At 40.0% G+C, this 22935-nt stretch overlaps 1 protein-coding gene across 2 annotated transcripts in view; it reads right to left on the minus strand.

Moving 5' to 3' along the window:
• Positions 1-22935, minus strand: part of DYNC2H1 (dynein cytoplasmic 2 heavy chain 1) — a 301460-nt gene that overhangs the window by 172441 nt on the left and 106084 nt on the right. Inside the window, exons 62-66 of one of the 2 annotated variants that reach the window (XM_021696302.1) lie at positions 16595-16736; positions 15665-15774; positions 11393-11413; positions 8739-8837; positions 7260-7383 (exon numbers count right to left, since the gene is read on the minus strand). In XM_021696302.1, coding sequence (XP_021551977.1) covers positions 7260-7383; positions 8739-8837; positions 11393-11413; positions 15665-15774; positions 16595-16736 — 496 coding nt within the window. The remainder of the gene's footprint in view (positions 1-7259; positions 7384-8738; positions 8838-11392; positions 11414-15664; positions 15775-16594; positions 16737-22935) is intronic. The other variant, XM_021696303.1, reaches the window with a different exon arrangement.

Genomic DNA, 22935 nt, shown 5'->3' on the forward strand with positions numbered 1-22935 from the left:
CCCATCAAAAAAACAGGAAATGTTTTATCAAAAAAAAAAAATCAAGTTAATTACAAAACTGGATCAGGTATCACATGATCTGGTTAGCTGCGTTAAATTATGCGACAAACAGGAAGACCTCATAGTGAGTGAAAATGAAAACCAAGTGATAAACTGAAGAGAGGTGCCCTTGAGAAACAAGGCCAACAGAAAATTGAAAGTAAAAGAATAAAAATTATTACCATGCAAACACTAGGCCCCCAAAGTAGTGTAACCATTCTAATATCAGACTCTAAAACTTGATACATTTCTGAAGAAAAAGTAGGACATTTCATAACGATAAAGAAAATAACCCAGACAGGAAAAATCACATTTTCAAATATGTATGCACCCCAAAACACAGCTTCAAAATATTTAAAGCAAAAACGAAAAGAACTGAAAGAAAAACAAATTCAAAAATCATAGAACCTTTAAGAAATTCTCAACATATGATTGAGAAAAACAAAGCAAAAAAGAGTAAAGACACAGAAAACACTACAATGAACAAACCTGACCTAACTGACTTTAGAAAAAATTAAAACAACAGCAAATTTCACATAATTTTCAAGTGTACATGGAAAAATGAAATGTAATGAAATGTCCTATTATAAAGAAAGCACAACAGGGTTCAAACAACTGAATACTGCAGAGTAAGTTCTCTGGCCATAATGGAGTTATGCTGAAAATCAGCAACAAAAACGGGAACGAGAAAATTTCCAACTACCTGGAAATTAAGTAACAATAAAGCTATGTAATTCAATGCATTGAAGAAGAAATCAGGACTCTGGTATGAAGCTGGAGGAGGGCTGAGAGGGAAATTTATAGACATAAATGCATATATTAAAAAAAGATTAAATATCAGTATCTTGAATTTCCATCTCAAGAAGCTAGAAAAAAGAACACCAAAGGAAACCTAAGGAAAAACAACAGGAATGAAATAATAAAGAGCAAAAACCAGTTCAAATATACAATAAAGAGGGTGATGGGCATTTAGGAGGGCACTTGTGTGGGTGTCGTATATAAGTGATGAATCACTGAATTCTACTCCTGAAACCAATACTGTACTGTATGTTAACTAACTAGAATCCAAATAAAAACTTGAAACAAAACAAAAATTAAAATTAAAAAATTTTTTAAAAAAGGAAATCAACAAATATTGGGGTTCATGTAGAGCATGAAATCAGCCATAATACCTGGCTTGCTAAAATGTAACACAGAGGCTGCTGGGGGGGGGGGGGGGGGGGGCGAGGGAAGGTTTTGGAGGAGGGTGTGGGCCTTTGGAATGACAAGGCCCGCATGACCACTCTGCCGTAGGAACGTCCCGGGGAGTTGCCTTCCCCAAAACTCTCTAGGCCAAACAGCCGCCCGGGGATCTAAGAGATGTTTGCATTGTCCCCTAGGCTATGTTTAGCAGAACTCATAGAACATGCAGATTAGCACATCGTAGCTTTCCCATAAACAGATCCTCCTAGTTCCAGTTAAGACCCCTTGTCACACATCACATGCTTGAGAAACAGCGTTAAGGATCTGTGATTATCCTGAAGGACCAATAAAAGCGGGAGCAAAGAAGAGCAAAGGGTCTTCGTCTCTGAGCTATGACCCCCTTGCCTTTCCCTCTCTTTCACGGCAAAGTTTGGAGTCATCTTTCATCCTTCGGTACAGAGGTTGCTGGCCGTTCCCGGCAAACAAAGTTAAAAGTTGGTATTTTGAAAAGATTAGTAAAACTGATAAATGCTCCCTGAAGATGGATGGAGGATAAAAAGAAAAATTATCAATGTTAAGAAAAAGGGAGACATCATTACAAAACCAACTGAAATCAAAAAGTTATGAGAACATTACATAAAAAACACACCAATACATTTGGCAATTTGTTTGAAACAAACAAATGCTTTAAAAATACGTAACTTTAGCAAACTTGACATACACACAAACTGTAGAAGACAAACAGAACAAATGCTGCCGGCTGGCAGTTTGCAATGAGAGGTCCTCCTGAGACTCTGCATGGACGCAGGAGGACAGTACAGAGACACGGGGCTTAGCACAGGACAGGCCTCAGGGCAGGTGACTGGAAAATGGTTCAAGGACAGTGTGGTTTTGCTGGGGAATGGATACAGACAACCCTATACCTGGTATCTTAATAATGTTTATCTAGGAGGGGAGAGAAGTGGAGGGGAACTACATAACTGATTTAAAAAAAAAACGAAAGCAGAAGTCACTCCAATTAGCTGGAACACTGATGTGATACGGGATGCACTCTTGTTCGGGGCTGCGACTTGAGTCCGGTCACGGCGGGCCTGTGGGGTGCTGGTGCCGAGAAATGACTCACGTTCAACAGGGGGACACCGAAGCCGGGCTGTGGGAGCCAGTCCACCCACAGGACTCCGGCGCCTCTTCTCTTTTGCATTTACGCAACAAACGATACAAGCAAAACTATCTATGGTGTTGTAAGTCAGAAACACGGTTAGCCCTATGGGGGAGCGTGGTAAATAAGGGGGTTTCTGGAGTGCACGTCAAGTTCTAGATCTTGAACTGGGTGCCTACACAGGTGTATTCTGTTTGTAAAAATTCATAAACTGCGCACACGCACACACACACACACACACACACACACACTTCAATAAAATGTTAAAACCGAAAAATACCTGGTTTTCTCTGGTGAATAGGGACTAGTCAGGAGGAGAGGAGGGACAGAACACTACTGCCTTCTGTACTATTTGGTTTTGTAAACTGTTCATGTATTATTTTGACCTAAAATTTTAAAAAATCTCCAAGTAAATGGTTCACTGTCTAAATAGGACCCTTGGATTTAATCCGATGTCCTACCGTTAGAAACTATCAGACAAGGAACTATTAAGCCCGACACAGTCCGAATGACATCAGGCCTCGATTTACACCGGAGCTAACCTACGGAGTTCATGGCAAAGTTCGTTTTGACCATTTTTTCTTTGGGACACAAAATCGTCAGTGTACTTTTGAGAACCCCAGAGACAAAACAATTGGATACAAGTGTAAGATTTGGTCTCCTACTCTCTTTCCAGGGAAAGTCCAAATTGACATGTTTATTATCTTGGTTCTGAACCTGGATCAGGTTTGAGAATTGGGTTTGGTTTGGTTTGGTTTGGTCAACATTTGTAACAGACATTGTATCTGTTTCCAGGTCCAAACTCTTCGGAACTATATTATCATCTGACCTAGATAAATCCAAGTACCATGTGAACTGCCATCTAGGTCCAAACATTCCATTACATGGATAACATCTTGGTAATGGTCTCTCCTGACAAAACTGCTCACACTCTATTGAATACCATTCCAGGCTGACTAGCTAAAGATGAACAGGATCTAAGTGAGGACAGATACAAAACCCTACCAACCAAATAACCAAACTGACACTGCCCAAGGAGACAGCCCACACAGCCCATTAAGAATACTGCTGTCTTTACAGTCACTGTATACAAAGAGAATGATGATTACTTTCTTGGCCCATTAGAAGCAGCATATTCCATACCTGGAATTTCTACTATTGCCTATTCATCTGGTCAACAAACGTGTGCCCAGGCTTGAATGGCAACTCTTGCAAGGCTGCAAAGGGCAACCTTGGAAGGCATCTAAGCAATTATAACTCAGTCATTGCCTGTGACCCCTCTACCCTCCAGGTGCACAGAATTACTGATGTCTGCAAATAATCGCAGGTAACAAAATCCTAAGGAATGCTACAGCCATCCACTATCCATAGGTAAAATTTCTGGCAATCCAGAGCACTGAATATCCCGTACAATGAGCTGACCTCGGGTAGTGTTTCTGGCAACAGAGCATGTCACAAAGAGGCTCACTGAACAGATCAGTACAGGGATTGATAGGTCAAAACTAGAGGAGCTCGACCTCAGCACTACGGGCAACTTGTGCTGGAAAATCATCTCTTGTGAGGAGATGCCCTGTGCATTTTAGGATGGCCCTGGCACGGACCTCCCAACTGTGATAACCCCAGGGGGACAAAATCACTCCTGTTAGAGAAACACTGGTCTGGCTGTACTCAGGCCATGGGGCCATCCACATCCAACTTGGCTCCACAGACATACCCATATGGAGAACCACACCCACTGGGAACAGATACAACAATTAATCACAAACTTAATCTCTATGTTGCACATCCATAAGCCCGGATGAAGCAACCACGACTAAAAGGAAGCATCTGGACTAAAAAGCCAACCACAATGTTCAGCCTTCATCTCTACTCTAATCCCTGATCCATATTCAAGCCCAACATGGAAATGAAATAACCATAAAGGACTGGAATGATTAACGACGTTGTTAGTGAAACTTGGAACTATTTGCCAAATACACAAGCCTCTCCCTAGACGACTTCTAAGTAGCTAGCTGATCCCGGGTCTTCAATTACGTACCAACACCACATCGACCTTCTGCATGGCTGAGTGACCAGCACACATGAATCGGGAAGTAAAAAAACAATGAGAACTTGAAAAAGAACCGTGCCTCGCCATTCCTTTCGATCAGGACACATGTGAGGGGATTGTTGAACAGCATAAATGTGACGAGGAAGTCTATTCTAACCTTGTTATTCGTGCCAACTTTGACCTCAGTATGAAGAAAGGCAGTTCATACTGCTCAGATTAGGGACACGGGGATGTAAATGAGACTGGACACAGACTCTGTCTGATGTGGTTCTAAGATGACCATCCTCTGTCCCCAAAGGAAATGCATGATGACAAAATGGCAATTCATGAGCAACTGAACACTCTGGAAAAGGACAATCGGAAGTATAGTCAAAGATGGTAAAGAACTTCAACTACTGTGATACAGATATGTCCAGCCCTGGGGGATAGGCAGGAAAAATAAGGTAAGGGCAGAGATTAATTCTCTTTTCCTAATTCTGAAATAAACAAATTAACCCAAACAGCCCTACACAACCATCTGGAATAGTGGTTCATAATGTGAACCAATCAGGATGTGAAATATGTAACTTGGCACCAGATCCAACTTCAAGGGACCTTGTCAACACCCATTCTCAGACAGATGGCCACTAATTACTGCCACAGATACTGCTAAAACCTGACACCAATCACAGCTGATAGGGGCTCATATTTAATGAGCCGTCAAGGGCCAAATATAGACTGAAGGAAGTCAAATCCAGATGGCCCTCAAGCTTCATTTCCACCTCCCCGGTGAGACAGCATAGCCCCCCCAAAACAAATAATCCAGTTAAGAAATGGGCAGAAGACATGAACAGACATCTCCCAAAGACATACAAATGGCCAACAGACACATTAAAAGATGCTCAACATCACTCCTCATCAGGGAAATGCAAATCAAAAATACAATGAGATACCACCTCACACCAGTCAGAATGGCTAAAGTTAACAAGTCAGGAAACAACAGGTGTTGGCGGGGATGCGGAGAAAGGGAAACCCTCCTACACTGTTGGTGGGAATGCAAGCAGGTGCAGCCACTCTGGAAAACAGTGTGGAGGTTCCTCAAAAAGTTAAAAATAGGGCTACCCTACGACCCAGCCATTGCACTACTGGGTAGTTACCCAAAGGATACAAAAATGCTGATTCAAAGGAGCACATGCACCCCGATGTTCACAGCAGCATTATCTACAATAGCCAAATTACAGAAAGAGCCCAAGTGTCCATCAACGGATGAATGGATAAAGAAGGTGTGGTGTATATATACAATGGAATATTATTCAGCCATCAAAAGGAATGAAATCTTGCCATTTGCAACGATGTGGATGGAACTGGAGGGTATTACGCCAAGTGAAATAAGTCAAGTTAGAGAAAGACAAATACCATATGATTTCACTCATACATGGAATTTAAGAAACAAACCAGATGAACATATGGAGAGGGGAGGAAGGGGATAGGGAAATAAACAGTAAGACACTCTTAACGACTGAGAACAAACCGAGGGTTGATAGAGGGCAGTGGGCAGGGAATGGGCTAGACAGGGGGTGGGCATCAAGGAGGGCACTTGTTGTGATGAGGACTGGGTGTTGTATGTAAGTGAGGAATCACTGAATTCTACCTCAGAAACCAGTACTGCACTGTATGTTAACTAATTAGAGTTTAAATAAAAATTAAAAGGGAAAAAAAAGATAGCAAGAGCTAGCTCCACAGATCTGAGTTAGTACCGGTAAGGAACAGACTGACTGAGAGCAGAGACTGCAGTCTGGAGGGTAGCTCCAGGTTGCAAAGGCAAAAGTCCCACTACTAGAGGTCTCTTCACAACACATCAGCCACTGCCAGGCCACACGTGCTCACCTGTGAGATAACAAGCGATCCACGAATGCATTTTTTGCTCTGCTTCTGGTTTGCCCCAATAACTCCAATCCTACTTCAAGCTTGCAGGGTTAGCATAAGTCTTGTAGTGCTAGCACCATGCATGGTGTAAAGATGTGCGTGTATGTATGTATAAGTATGTTCTTTGTACACACTTTGCACGACATGGTCTTGAGTTGAAAAGCATTACATTCTAATCGTCAAAGGCTGGGTTAGGTAGCTGTGCAGGAAAGAGGAAACACAGCAGTCCTGAGACTCTATCCTTAGAAAGGCCTGCTTGTGAGACAGGCCCGTAATAGGCTTCTGGAAATTTGGATGTGGGGTGGGTTCTCATGTAAGAGTGCTCACTGTGCGTAAACTGTTTGTACAAATAATGTGGCTTATGCAGAACACCTGCTTTTGTGTGAGGAGTCTGGAATTTTGTCTCATGCTAGGCGGAACGTGCTGATATAAGCAGCCCCCAGTAAAAAGTGTGTGACGGAGAGTCTAATAAGCTTCCTTGGTACATGACATTTCACAGGTGTTGTCACAAGCTGGTCCCGGGAGAAGCAGCTCATCCGGTGGGACTCCAATGAAGAGGCTCAAAAGCTTACACCTTGTTTCTTGACTCCTGACTTCACGCTACATGCTTTTTGTCTTTGCTGACTTGACTTTCTATCTTGTCCCTGCGAAACATCTTAGCCACCAGTGAGAAGACTGTTTCAAGTCCTGTGTCTTCCGGTCACATACTGTCCCTGGGAGCAGTGCTGGAGAACCTGATGCAAGGCCACCTCTATAAAGACAAGAGCTTGTCGACTGTTCCTGTTAGACCATGACGGCATTCCCACCATTCAACCAGAAAAATCAGATTCAGTGGCAAGACCAAAAGGGTCAAAGTTAGTTATGAAGTTAATTACTTTGGAAATTTTAAAAACAGTTACTCTCCGGAAAATGTCAAATATTTACCTTGAGCAACCAGATCTCGTCTCAATAATGGATAAAGAACAGGTTCTACACCATCCATCTCTTGTATAATAAGGGTTTTCCCAAAACGTACCGCCAACTCAAGAGCTGTAATAAAGTTACTATCCTGAGAAAATAAAAAAGAATACACATTAATTCCTTTATTACCTTAATATCTACAAAGGTCCTTACAGATAATGAAGGAATCTATTCATAGGAATAATATGAATATTTTAAAATTTAATATGCATGTTAATAATTCAAATTACTCATGACTGCTTTTCTAGTTGTAAGTACTTGCTGATGAATCATTTTAGTTGAATAAATTATCAAATAGATTTCATAAATAATTTAAATAGACATACAAAAAATAAAGATTTTTACAACAATAAAAAATCTTTTTTCAATCCTTTACTATGATTTCAAATTTCTACTTGATGCAGAAACAAATTTTCAAATTCTTTATATAAGTTACTCCAATATTAATAAGAACTACTTTGGTTATGTTCCAAATCAAATGCTGAACGGAAGAAGAAAGACAAATGATGAATTCTAGCCTACTTTCCTTGGTGTGAAATGTGATAGGTCTGACCACTGTGGGGAAAAACCTCTGGACAAAATTCTGTAACCGGGCAAGAATTTTAAGACTTTCTAGCTAGCAAAAGGGTTTTAAACATCACTTCAAGCCTCCAACTATGGTTACAAAAATTAAATATTTGGAATAATAATTATTAAAATCTCCTCCCGTAAACCATAAATGGCGTTAAAGTATTTTATTATCTAATTTATAGCTATTCTTAACACACAAATGAAGTAAATACCCCTATTTTATAAATGAAATACGTTTGAAAGAGGTAATTGTTCAAGCACTTGAAGAATACCTATGAAAATGAATACAAAATACACTAGGCCTTCCGCAAAGGGGAAAAAAAAAAAACTGACCCCAAAGAATTTTCTCAGCAAGATCAATATGGCAGTGAGAGGTCACTACCCCAGAAGACGATGATTACATTTTGCAAACCAACATGTCTACTGTTGGGACACATGAGAGATGCTCGTTGGTGAGATTGCAGGGACACGAAATGACCCTATGCTGCAAGTCTGGGAGGCTGTCCCCAAGTGGAGTCGGGAACTCTTACTTCTCTAGGATCCTATACTTACGTCTTCAATCATAATGTGGTATAAATGCTTATTTAATTGTCTCTCCAACCTACCGGACCGGCATCACCACTAGGACAGGAAGTGTGACTACTTTACTCACTAGTGAATTCCCAGGGCTTAGATTAATGCCTAGCACACATGAGCAATCAAATAAATACTCTCATCCCTTTTGTAGTAAAGCTAAAAGTTACGCTTCCTTCCACGGGTCCCATGCCAGCTAAGTCACAGGACCGAGTCTGTGCCCTCTGAATACAGACCCAGCACTGTGTCCGCCCTACCATGCTAGTACCAGTTGGTATCTCAACTATAAGTCATACAAACCTGCTGGTTAATAACTTCCAAACGTGAGTCTTTCAAATGTGTCTTTAACCACTCTGTAGCTTGAGAAGAAGGGTCTATAAGGAATGGGCATACTTGACTCTAGTTCCAAAAAAGAAAAAAATTATAAGCTTCCATCAAATGGAAATAATTTCCTAAAAAAGATGAAATCAGGTACTGAGTGAGTTTTCTCTCAGGCTTTGGAGAACGTAAACACACAACCATAAGGAGGGAGTAAAGGTGCAATTTTTAGCTGCACCCAGAGGCTACATCAATCCATTCCATAGCTATCAGAAGTTCATATTAGAAAATTAAATTCAACCACAGTAAAGTGAGAAGAGTCCCCTTCGCTCCACGGTAACTCAGAGAACGTATATTAACACTACAGTGACCAAGAGCTCCAGTCCCAATCTGACACCATTCACATCTGTCTTCTGGCTTTTAAAAGACACAGTCAAATTATTCCAAACTTTATATACTCTTTGGCTGAATAAGCCATAAAGACCTTAGAAGAGAAGTATGAACTCATCATAAAAGCATTGTTCAAATAATTATCAATGTAACTGTTTGTTTCAGACATTAATTCTTATAAAGCAGTATATAGTTAATATTATAAAAGGAGCACCCTAGGGGCGCCTGGGGGGCTCAGCTGGTGAAGCGTCTGCCTTCGGCTCAGGTCATGACCCCAGGGTCCTGGGATCGAGCCCCGCGTTGGGCTCCCTGCTCAGCAGGAAGCCTGCTTCTCCCTCTCCCACTCCCCCTGCTTGTTCCCTCTCTTGCTGTGTCTCTCTCTGTCAAATAGATAAAATCTTTTAAAAAAAAATTAAAAAAAAAAAAAAAGATCTGGGTAATTATGACCAAATATGTACAATTAGATTTTCAAAGCAAAAAATAACTTCAGGTTATTGAAAAAATAAAAAAATAAATTGTGGTTCACCTGTCAATTATCAGATCAATTGATTTTTTTAATTATAAAAAATGACAAATTTTAGGGGCGCCTGGGTGGCTCAGTCGGTGAAGCGTCTGCCTTCGGCTCAGGTCAAGATCCCAGGGTCCTGGGATCGAGCCCCGCGTTCGGGCTCCCTGCTCTGCGGGAAGCCTGCTTCTCCCTCTCCCACTCCCCCTGCTTGTGTTCCCTCTCTTGCTGTGTCTCTCTCTGTCAAATAGATAAAATCTTTTAAAAAAAAATTAAAAAAAAAATAAAGATCCGGGTAATTATGACCAAATACGTACAATTAGATTTTCAAAGCAAAAAATAACTTCAGGTTATTGAAAAAATAAAAACATAAATTGTGGTTCACCTGTCAATTATCAATTGATTTTTTTAATTATAAAAAACGACAGATTTTAGGGGCGCCTGGGTGGCTCAGTCATTAAGCGTCTGCCTTCGTCTCAGGTCATGATCCTGGGGTCCTGGGATCGAGCCCCACATCAGGCTCCCAGCTCAGGAGGAAGCCTGCTTCTCCCTCTCCCACTCCCCCTGCTGTGTTCCCTCTCTCGCTGTCTCTCTCTCTGTCAAATAAATAAATAAAACCTTTTAAAAAATATTAGTTTGGGGGCACCTGGGTGGCTCTGTCGGTGAGTATGTGCCTTCGGCTCAGGTCATGATCCCAGGGTCCCGGGATCCAGCCCCGCGTCGGGCTCCATGCTCAGTGGGGAGTCTGCTTCTCCCTCTCCCTCTGCCCCTCCACCTTGCTCATGCTCTCTCTGTCTCTGTCTCTCTCTCTCAAATGAATAAATAAAAAAAAAAAAAAAATCTAAAAAAAGGAGCACCCTAGAAAAGACATAGCTTGTAGATTAAGATCTAATGAACTAGGAACTAAATTCATTACAGGATACGCTGAAACAAACCGAGAGTTAAAAACCAGTGAAAACGCACTAAACACACAATGTCACTTAGCAGGTGAAAGGAAGACAATTATAGAGATATCATTAACAAAAATATATGTAAATATATAAGTAAATATATTTGGTAAATTTGAAAGTCTAATATTACAAGAATTGTTACCCAGTAAATCAGAATTAAATAATAACTGGCCTAATTTTTCTTAAATGTTCACACTTATTAGAAAAAATGTGATGTGGTTGTGCAACAGGGATAAGAAAACACACGAAGTCCAGGTGACGTGAAGACTTAGCCCCAAGGAGCGTCTAATACGAGCACAGAGGCTATTTCAAGGACACACCAAGGAGGCAGATGGTGGGGGCCATCGGCCCTAGGGACAGAGAGCATTTTGTCAGCAACGTTGTTTAAAAGTACCCACAAGCTGGTGGTAATAAAGAGTTGACTGACTGTAAGCTAGCTTTATTACTGTTTTAAAATTCCCTCCAAACCACACACCCCCTTTTTGCTTGCACCTGGAACGGACCGTTCACGCCCACCATAGCTCCCACAGCGGCACACTGCAGTAGGATCCTCAGCCGGCATCTCTTTCCAGCTATTTTCCCTTACCGCTCCATCGTAAACAATAACAACAATAAAACATGCCTCTCCTACTAAATAAGGTGATAAGTAGCCTTGTACGTACTTCCTATGTACTACGCCTACATTTGAGACCTAATTTTGTGCTAGTATTCAGAAGCAAACATTTCACAAGACTACAAGATTTTGCCTAGCCACAAAAACAATTACTTTAAATTTTAAAAAAAGTTCTTACCCATGATTTCAAACCAATGATCTGATGCAGTTAAAAAAAAAAAAAAAAAAAAAAAAAATATATTTCAGTAGGACCAAAAATATGCTTTAGAATTTCCAAGAGTACTGACAAGTTTGACTTCATGTTATTTATACTCCTCCACAGAGATTTAGACAAAATCTCTGAGGTATATTTTAAGTCTGTGATCCATGATTAAATGTAGTTAATTTCTACATGTAACAAATTATAATAGATCCAAAAATATTGAGCTTTCATTCATTCATGAGTTCTTTCACCTACCATACACTGAACAACTACTCAGTAAGACAATATGAGGGATACAGAAATTAATGACACGTACGCTTACCCTCAACGGGTTCACACCCACGAAAGAAGCAAAAACTGACAATCTACAAAGAGCACGCAAGAGTCTATGAGTGGAGCACAGGTGGAGTTAGGGGGAAGCTGCGAGAAAGCAGTTCAGGTCAAACCAAGTCAGGAAAGATAAATGGGACTTAGCCTGGAAAAGAAGTGGAAAAAGCACGTCAGGCAGAGGGATAAAAAGCCCAGCACGATCTGGAAAACCAGCGGAGCTCGGCAAACCTGGAATGAAAAAGCACAGGCAAGAATGATGCAGAGGATACGGCAGGAGCAGTCAAGGTCCTTCAGCTCTTTTCAGGCCATGCTTAACAATGACACGCTTATACTTCAAGCAACAGAAAGTCACTGGAAAATATCATCAACGGAGCATCCTGACCAGGTTACTATGGTGGAAAGAGCGCTCCTACGGCAGTGAAGGCAGTGATGTTGGGGGCAAGGGGCCGACAGTGTGATACTGTATTCATCCGGTGCCTCACTGCGCAGCCGAGATGAGTCCACTCGCAGTGGACGTGCTTGGAGCAGGATGAGCCCATGGCACTCCCGAGACAGAGGTGTAACAAGATTTGTTGAGGAACCAGCTGCACGTGAATTAGAGAGACCCACGGTGACTTGCAAGTGTGCTGCTCACACTCCTAGGCCAGGACTGACGCCTCCACGGGCAGGGGTAAGAAAAAGCAAGTCACGGGGGGAGGTGAGAAAAGATTCCCACCATAGAAAGCCACCTTTGCCCTCCCTGCACGCCCACCCCATGTGTCTCTGAAGGGACCATCAGTCACCTAGCACTGCCCAAACGGACGAGCACATGACCCAAGCTAACTAATCAGAATCCTTTGGGGAAAGGACACCAATACTGTTGGGGGAGAGGGGTATGCAGACACAACTCTAGTCTTCGAGCATGAGCTCCGACAATAGTCAGCCTGGAGCCACCAATGGCCATCCGTAACACAGGGCGGACAGAACCTATCTGACAATGAATCTCTTAAGATGGGTTGAGAAAACAACATCCTGGTGACATCATTTGAATCCTAGAGCTGATCTCAATGCTTTCAGCATCTTAATTATATTTAAAAGCACAAGTTCCTTTTTTTCTTCTTAAATGTACTATGCTTGGCCAGTAAAAAATCCTTGACTAAAAAAAAAAAAAATAAACAATGATTAATTTAGAGACAGACACAAGTGACTTCACCCTTCTGTGCTACAACGTCCTTATCTATAAAAAGGGTAACACACGGACTAGACAGGGCTGATCTGAAAATTCAGTGAGTTAAGTGTTTAAGTGCTTTACCTGTATTAATTCTTAAATAGTAACATGTGTACAACATAGTGTGACTACTTCAGTGTTACTATTATTTATTTGGGGTTTATCTGAAAAAAGAACTTTCCCTACGTGATTTACCTTTAAAATTTTGTGTTCTTTACATTAAGAGCCAATTAATTTGCATTTCCTCAACATACACTGAATGTCAGGAAGAAAAATAATCTCAGAAATTCTGTGTGGTTTAAAAAAAAAATCTAATTTGACACTGAATTGTCTACAAACAATAAAAAACATTCAATACATGTCTTCACAAGAAAAAATTTGTGAAATTTAAACCAAGAAAAATTTATAATACTGTAAAATTTAAATTAATCACCTTTCCCATCTCCTTTTTGGGTACTCTTCACTCACACCTTCCCCCTGGTTTCTAACAGCCTTATAGCTCTGCATTACCGCTGGGTCCCACCCGCAATATTAGAAAGATCACAGAAATTATCACCCAGGCCAGGACACCTTTGACAGTAAAAGGAAAGCTAACAATAATCCCATCAGGACCACAGGTGTAAATCACAGGACAAGCAATCCAGGACACAGGGTCCCCAATGGCCACGTTCTTCCCCACCCATAAGGACATAGGTCACAGGAACCTCTTACTGATGTACTTAAACTAACTCCCGTTACAAGGTCATTGGTAGATTAGCTGACTATTTCCTCTTCCAGACAATACTTCACTTCAATAGTTGAACACAAATATGAGAAGTTCAAGCATCTTTTAAGACAAACAAAGGAATAATTATGGACACAAAGGTTTTACTTAGGACCACTAAAGGAGACAGCAACTACAGACCTTGAATGTGGGAAAGGCTCCAGGGAGAGGGAGAACCTCTGGAAAACTCTAGCGGGGTTAATGAGATGAGCTACACCTCTCAATCAAAATTACATTTTACTCGTCATGCCTAGTCATTTTTTTCTCAGGGCAGACTTCCCAGAAACCCAATTTGTATCTATTTAGAAATCTAATTTCACATACATCACTTGAGAAGGTTTTTATAGACGTGGGCTATCCAGTCACAGCCTTATGTTCAAGAGCTTACTCTAAATCTAGAATACTTGACAACTGAGACAGAGGGTTAACTATAGTGGCAAATTCATCCCAACAAAATAACTAATTACCCTAACAAATCTTTCCATCTGTTTTTGTTTTGTCATATAAATGCATATAAATATCTATAATAAACATGGCAATATTAAATACAAAGTAAATCTAAGCTTATTATTAAAATTAATTTCAAAAACAATTTCATGAACTATATTCGTCACGAAAGGTAATTCAGAACACAAAAGTAAACATTTTCAATTAGTATCATCAGGAAAAAAAATATTGTGATAAATATGTTTTTTCTAAAGGCTCACCCCCCTGACTCCTTATGGAATAAAAAAAGAATGATACTTAAACTGTGTGTTTTTTAGATCTGCGAATGATTGTTTTCTTGGATTGCTAAAAAAGGAAGACGAGGTGAGAATGAAACTTTGGGGAAAGAATAACAAATAGGATAAAAAGCCATACTTTTTTATATAATGTAATGAACTTATTTACCTACACATTTAGAGTTCCAGATTTGTGATTCTACTGTGAAAAATGATGGAAAATGTTTTAAAAGAGAACAAGCCAAATCAAGTTTTTAAGCAGTCAAGGCTGCTTGATCTTTGGTCAGCAGCTCCTCACTGGGGATGCAGCAATGTAATGAGCCAAAGCATGTCAGCCGACTGGTAGGCCTAATCAAAGGAACCCATTTATCCAGGAATGCAGGGCCCACAATACAAATCTTGTCGTACTATGGCTCGTGTTACCTAAAAAGGAGCATTCAACATTCATGCTTCTGTTGGAGCTGTGGAGTCACCGAAGGAGGAGACGGTGTGTGGGCAGAGAAAGGGGCTGCAGGGAGCAAAGAGGAAACTGGTGTATGAAGTGCAAGCCACTGAGGCAGAACCAACGGGAAAACCCTATCAGCACGGGAAAGAACCGCCTTCCCGTTATCTGTTACATCCACAACGGTTCACCAAGCTAAAGGTAAAAATCATACTTCACTAGAAGAATTATCACAGTTTGTATACCCGAGTCGCAATTTGATTTTCATATTCATCACTGCTAACATGGCTGTAAGAGTTTCACATTTAAACAATGACTTTGGAGAAATATACATTATGGGAAAGAAAAATTTTCAAAAAAATGCATATCGTTATCCCTAACCTACAAACCAAAACTTATCTTCACTTTGTAGAACTTCATTTTGTAAAAAAAAAAAAAAAAAAAAAATGGTGAAATATATACTGTAGATGCAGTAACTATATAACCAGGTAAATCAGGTACCACTAAAATATCTCCATTACTATTAGGGAGTTCAATTTAGAATTTTTTTGTCATCAAAATAATGTCACTTTAGTTTATACTTTTATATTAAGGTAAAAAATAAATTATACTGAAAATTATAGATTCACCAACTGAATCACAAATGGATTTTCGTTCCCAAAATACCTTCACTTTCATGTAATGAAAAGAGTAACTGTGAAAGCCTAAGAATTTGAAAAAGGTGCTTCCTGGGACAAGCTTCCACAAGAATACTTCCAATGAGAAATTAAAACTGATTAATTACCTGCAAGATAACAAGAGCATTTTCTATGGAAAGGTCATCGGATGGTAGGCCTTCACTTTTCCAAATTAACTGCTCACTTTCAGTACAAAGAAATCTCCTTAGATCAAATTCTGAAAAGTTTAAGATAATATTTCACTACAGTGATTGTGCACTTGACAAAGGGAAGGGAACAAAACTATTTAAAATATACTCAAACAACAGTCCCATGACCATTCTTAATATTCAATCCGTTCTTCCCCCTTTAGCACGAGAAGGGGGAGAAAAGTTTAAAATAAAAAGTGCAAAGGAATGGAACTCAGTGAAATTATATTTCTTGTATATTTAATACATATTTCACAACTATAATAACTTGAGAAAACCACAAAATTCACAAGGAATTTTGGAGTTCTTACATCTTATTTTATGATATAAAATTACTGTAAAAATCAATGTATTAAATATTTAACTGCGGGCGCCTGGGTGGCTCAGTTGGTTAAGCGACTGCCTTCGGCTCAGGTCATGATCCTGGAGTCCCTGGATTGAGTCCCGCATCGGGCTCCCTGCTCGGCAGGGAGTCTGCTTCGTCCTCTGACCCTATCCCCTCTCATGTGTTCTCTCTCTCTCATTCTCTCTCTCTCAAATAAATAAAATCTTTAAAAAAATAAATAAATAAAAGTTTCAAAACCAAAAAAAAAAAAAATATTTAAGTGCATTCATCCATTATCAAAAATACTCCGCGGTCTCAGTTTCATAGAGTGATTTTAGGAATAGAAGAATCATTGCAACAAAACAATTCAGAGAACAATTACAGAACTGAGCAAATCTAAAGTAGATTTGGTTTCTTTTAGCTTACAGAAAATTTTTCTCATTTAGAAAAAGTAAAATGGCAAAAATTAAAAGATGCATTTTTAGGATATTGAAATTTCAAAATGTGAATGACTAAATACAAACTTTCAAGACAAGCTGATTTGGTCCATTCTTCCAAACAGGTTTTTCTCAGACCTTCAGGAGCAGCAGAAAGATACGTAATAAACGCAGCAGCTAGCTGAGCTCTCTTAGGAAGAGTAGCTAATTCCTCTGTTATCTCTGCAACCTGGACAAGAAGAGAGAAAGCAGGTGAGGGAGTAGGGTATAGATATGTTCTAAAATGTGAAAAACATGACAGCTTCATAAACTAGAGTTTTGACTGTAGAAAGAAAATCATGTATTGGTTTAAAGTAATAAGCCCTGTCCTGAATACAATTGTGAAAATGTAAAAATATCAACAAGATCTCTCAGACCCTGCTGAAATTTTAAAAAATGTGTGCAATACCACTATTATTTGTAAAGATGAACATATTTTGTCATTGAAATTAAATGCATGAAATGTATGAATGTATAAAAATGTATGAAATACCGCTATTATTTGTAAAGATGAACATATTTTGTCATTAAACATTCCTAATGAAGCAGAACTTTTATCCCAATTATAGTTAAATACTATCAATTAGCATCACTTTGTAAACTACTATTAAGTACAGAGAGTATGAGCAAAGGTACAAAACAAAATTGTAAGGAAGCATGGAGACTCATTAGTTAAAAGCACAGTGTGGCTGCAGAAAGAGCAGCAACACAGGAGTAATGAAAAGAGAGAGGCAGAGACAATGGGCAGGAAACGCTGTGAATGGTTTTCCCTGCACACAAAGGAGCTTTTGTTGTAAGCTGCGGTGGTAATGAACCACTCAAAGTGTTTAAACAAGACAGAGAGGGAGGTAATGAGACTGGGTTTAGGAAGATTATTCAGCTGACAAATGAGGAATGGACCAATTTAAGGGTCAGATAGGATGGAAACAAGTCAGGAGAATTTAGGCAAAAAAATAAAAAAATAAAATAAAATAATTGGCATTAAAGACAGAAGACAAATATGAGGGCTATTTGCAAATGGATATGACAAGTAAATAAGGAAATCTGAATAGACAGGTTATTAGTAGTGAAACCCAATCAGCAATCAAAAAACTCCCAATAAACAAAAGTCAAGGACTGTATGGCCTCACAGGTAAATCCTAGCAAATAATATAAAGAAGAGTTATTACCTATTCTTCTCATATTACACTAAGTGAAATAAGTCAGTAACAGAAATACCGTATGATTTCACTTATCTGAAGCATCTAAAAAACAAAATGAATGAGTAAACAAACAAAAAGCAGAATCAGACCCATAAAAACCGAGAACAAACTAATGGTTTAGGGGACGGACAGAATGTGTGAAGGGGAGGAGACACAGGCTTCCAGTTGTGGAAGGAGTAAGTCACAGGAATAAAGGGCACCGCTCACTTTGGTGAGCACAGTGTAACATACAGACTACGTTGTACACCTGAAACTAATGTAAAATGGTGGGTCAACTGTACTCAAATAAAAAAAAATTTTTTTAAAGAAAAAACAAACAAAAATACCTGCTCATCTCAAAGTATTCCAAAAAAATAGAAGAGGAAGAAAAACATCTAAATTCATTCTATGAGGCCAGCACTACAGCACTACCCTGGCACCAAAACCAGACAAAAACACTACAAAAAAAAAAACTAAAGGCCAATATTTTTGATGAACAAAGATGTAAAAGTTCTCAACAAAATATTACCAAATCAAATTCGACAGTATATTAAAAAAAAACACCACAATCAAATGGGATTTACTCCAGGAATGCAAGAGTGCTTCAATATTTGAAAATCAAAGTACTACATCACATTAATAAGAAGGGTAAGAGCTCTATGATTATCTCAAGAGATATGGAAAAACCATTTGACAAAATACAACACCCATTCATAATAAAAACTCTCAACAAAGTGGGTTTAGAGAGAACATACCTCAACATAATTAAAGTCATATATGAACAGCACACAGCTAACGTCATACGCAATGCTGATATAAAAGCTTTTCATCCAGGATTAGGAATGCCCACTTCCACCACTTTTATTCAACATAGTATTGGAAGTCCTAGCCACAGCAATGAGACAAGAAAAAAATACAAAAGGCATCCAAGATGCTAAGAAGTAAACTGTCACTATTTGCAGATAACTTGATACTATACATAGAAAACCCTAAAGGCCCCCCCCTAAAAACTATTAGATCTGATAAATGAATTCAGTAATGTTGAAGGATACAAAATTAATATACAGAAATCTGTTGCACTTCTATATATTAATAATGAAGTAGCAGAAAGAGAAATTAAGAAAACAATCCCATTTACAATTATACTAAAAAAAATATATCTAGGAATCAATTTAACCTGGGAAGTGAAAGACCTGTACTCTGAAAACTGTAAGACACTGATGAAAGAAACTGAAAGCAATACAAACAAATGAAAAGATACACCATACTCATGAACTGGAAGAATTAGTATCATTAAAATGTCTATACCACCCAAAGCAATCTACACATTCAGTGCAATCCATCAAAGTACCAAGAGTATCTTTCACCGAACTAGAACACATAATCCTAAAATTTCTAGGGACCCACAAAAGACTTTCAATAGCCAAACCAATCTTGCGGGGGTGGGGGGAACTAGAGCTATCACAATCCCAGATTTTGTTGTACACCACTAAGTTACAGCAATCAAAACAGTATGGTAGTGGTACAATAATACATCGGTGGAATAGAAGACAGAGTCCAGAAACCCACATCTATATCATCAATTAATTTATGACAAAGGAGGCAAGAATATACAGCTGGAAGAAGTCTCTTCAGGAAATGGTGTTGGCGAAGCTGGAGAGCTACATGCAAAAGAATGAAACTTGACCGCTTTCTAATACTATATACAAAAACAAACTCAAAGCACATTTAAGATCTAAAAGCATAAAACTCCTAGAAGAAAATAGGCACTAATCACTCAGATGTCGCCCACAGCAACATTTTTCTAGATATTTTTCCTCGGGTGAGGGAAACAAAAGCAAAAATAAACTAATGGGACTACATCAAACTAAACTGCTTTTACACAGCAAAGGAAACTATCAACAAAACAAAAAGGCAAACTACTGAATGGGAGAAGATATTTACAAATGATGTATCCAATACGGGGTTAGTAAGCAAAATACCTAAAGAATTCATACAACTCAACACTAAAAACCTCCAATAATCCAATTTAAAAATGGGCAGATGACCTGAACAGACATTTTTCCAAAGAAGACACGCAGACGGCCAACAAACACATGAAAAGATACTCAACATCACTCATCATCAGGGAAATACAAATCAAAAGCACATGAGACCTAACCTCACATCACTTAGAATGACTAACATCAAAAAGACGAGAAATAACATGATGCTATAAAGAAAAGGGAACCCTCATGCACTGCTGGTAGGAATGTGAATTGGTGCAGAGACTATGGAGAACATTACAGAGGTTCTTCAAAAAATTAAAAAGAGAAATACCATACAATCTAGTAATCCCACTCCTGGTATTTACCCAAAGAAAATGAAAACACTAATTCAAAAGATAAATGCATCCCTATGCTCACTGCAGTATTTACAATAGCTAAGATATGTAAGCAACCCAAGTGTCCATCAATAGATGGATAAAGAAGATGAAAGGATAAAGAAGCAATCAAAGACGGCAATGGAGTACGAGGACCTCAGGCTCACCTCATCCCTCGAACTCAGGTGGATAACTATTAAAACATCCTAAATACCCCAGAAGTCACCCTGAAGACTGACAGAACACACTCCACAACTAAAGGGAGAGAAGAAGCCACATCAAAGAAGGTACGAAGTGTGGAGACGTGGTCTGGGGGAGAAAGGGATTGCAGGGGCTGCAGAGGGGAGGGAGCCCTGGTTGCAAAGAAGCGGGAGAGACAGGGGCACACCGGGGAACACACAAGGAGAATGCTTCCCCAAAGCCACAGTCTGGGAAAACGACAGGGGCTGAATTTCTTGAGTTCTTGCAACCAGCCAAGATTAAAGCCTGGAGTTTTCAAGGTCAGCGGGCTTGCCTGGGCTAGAGCCTGGAGGGCACTGCCCTACCGCTGGAGAGGAGGCAGGCCAACAACCCAGAGGCGGACAGCGTGGAAACAGTGATCTGGAAAACCTGAAAACACCTGGGGCACACGGGGGGAGATTATTCGCTCTTCTTGGAGAGGCAGCGTTCACAGAGCCGCCTCTCTGGGAACAAAGGAGCCCGCTGGCCCCACTCCCCTCCCCGCCCCTCAGCATAAACACGGAGCCACCTGCAGTCAACAGCGCAGCGCCCACACTGGCCGCCTAACCTGCTTACACCAGGTCCCACACCCCTGCGCTCTGCCGGGAAGGCCCTCCTCCGGCAGGCTTGCTCAGGCCCAGAGCAGCAGGCCCCTCCCCAGAAGACAAACGGAAACCCCTGCCCACACCACGTCTCCCAACCAGGGAGTTCTGCAAGGCCTCAGTTCTGGTGGAGTTGGTGTCAGGTCTCATTTCACAAGCAGACCAGCGCACACCTCATTAAAACTCGCCACATTCAGGCCAGGGACCAAACACTGTCCACAGAGGGCAAGGAGAGCCCCTGCAGACCACTGGCCCGAAGGACAGAGCGGCCAAACCACAGCAGCAGAGTGCATGCAGCACACATCTGAGACACTCCCTGAAGCACCAGGCCCTGGGCACTGCAGACCTCTTCTTCATACTCTCAGGATGGGTCATATAACAGGCTTTTCTAACACAGAGAGAAGGAAGAGACACAGGCAAGATGCCAAGACAGAGGAATTTCTCCCAAATCAAAGAAAAGGACAAAGCCATAGGCAAAGATCTAAGCCAAACTGATATAAGTAACACGCCTGATGGAGAATTTAAAGCAACGATTGTGAGGATACTCGCTGGGTTTGAGAAATGAATGGAAGACTTCAGGGAGGCCCTTACCGCAGAGATAAGAGAATAAAACAGAATCAGTCAGAGATGAAGAATGCACTAACTGATCATGGAAACAGGGTTGATGCAAAGAACGGCAGGCTAGAAGAAGCAGAGGAACGAATTAGTGATCCAGAAGACAAAGTAATGGAACATAATGACAATGAACAAAAGAGAAAGAAGAATTATGGAACGTGAGAACACACTTGGAGAACTCAGCGACTCCATCAAACATCATAACGTTGGTATGACAGGAGTCCCAGGAGAAGAAGAGGAAAGGGGGGCAGAAGGTTTATGTAAGGAAATAATAGCAGAAAACTTCCCTAATCTGGGGAAGGAAATGGACATCCAGATCCAGAAGGCACAGAGAATTCCCATCAAAATCAACAAAAGCAGGCCAACACCAAGACATACTGTAGGAAAATTTGCAAACCACAGTGACAAAGAGAGTCTTAAAAGCAACAAGACAAAAGCAGTCCTTAACTTACAAGGGAAGACCCATAAGACTAGCTGCAGATCTCCCCACGGACACTTGGCGGGCCAGAAGGGAGTGGCATGATGTATTATTCAACGTGCTGAATGGGAAAAATCTGCAGCCAAGAATACTCTACCCAGCAAGGCTGTCATTCAGAATAGAAGGAGAGATGAAGTTTCCCAAACAAATAAAACTAAAGGAGTTCATGACCACTAAATCAGCCCTACAAGAAATATTAAAAGGGACTCTGTGAGTGGAAAGGAGAGACCAAAAGTAACAAAGACAAAGGATCAGAGAAAATCTCCAGAAACAAGGACAAAATAAGTAATAAAACTGCAGTAAATACATATCTGTAAATAATTATTTTGAATGTAAATGGACTAAACACTCTAATCAAAAGACACAGGGTACCAGAATGGATAAAAAAGTTAAGACCCATCTATGTGCTGCCTATAAGGGACTCATTTTAGAACTAAAGACACCAGCAGATTGAAAGTGAGGGGATGGAGAACCACCTCTCATGCTAATGGACATCAAAACAAAGTCAGACTGGCAATACTTACATCAGACAAACCAGACTTCTTTGTTCTTGTATTGTTTTTGTCCTGCTTTGGTATCGGAGTAATACTGGTCTCATGGAATGATTCTGAATGTGTTCCCTCTATTCCATTATTTGTAAGATTTTGATAGAGATTGACATTATTTCTTTTATATGTTTGGTAGAATTCACCAATGTAACCATGTGGTCTTGGGATTTTCTGTGCTAGGAGATTTCCAATTCCTAATTCACCTTTCATTCTTCTTATTGGTCTAAGAAAATTTCCTATTTCTTGGATTCACAATTCATGATTCAATCATGGTAATTTGTGCATTTCCTAAGTTATCTGATTTGTTGGTATATAATTGTTTTTAGTAATCTGTTATCACACTACGTATTTCTGTGGTTACCTGTTGTACCGTTTTCTCTCGCA

Source organism: Neomonachus schauinslandi, chromosome 11 (genome assembly GCF_002201575.2).
Source record: "Neomonachus schauinslandi chromosome 11, ASM220157v2, whole genome shotgun sequence".
Taxonomy (NCBI): domain Eukaryota; kingdom Metazoa; phylum Chordata; class Mammalia; order Carnivora; family Phocidae; genus Neomonachus; species Neomonachus schauinslandi.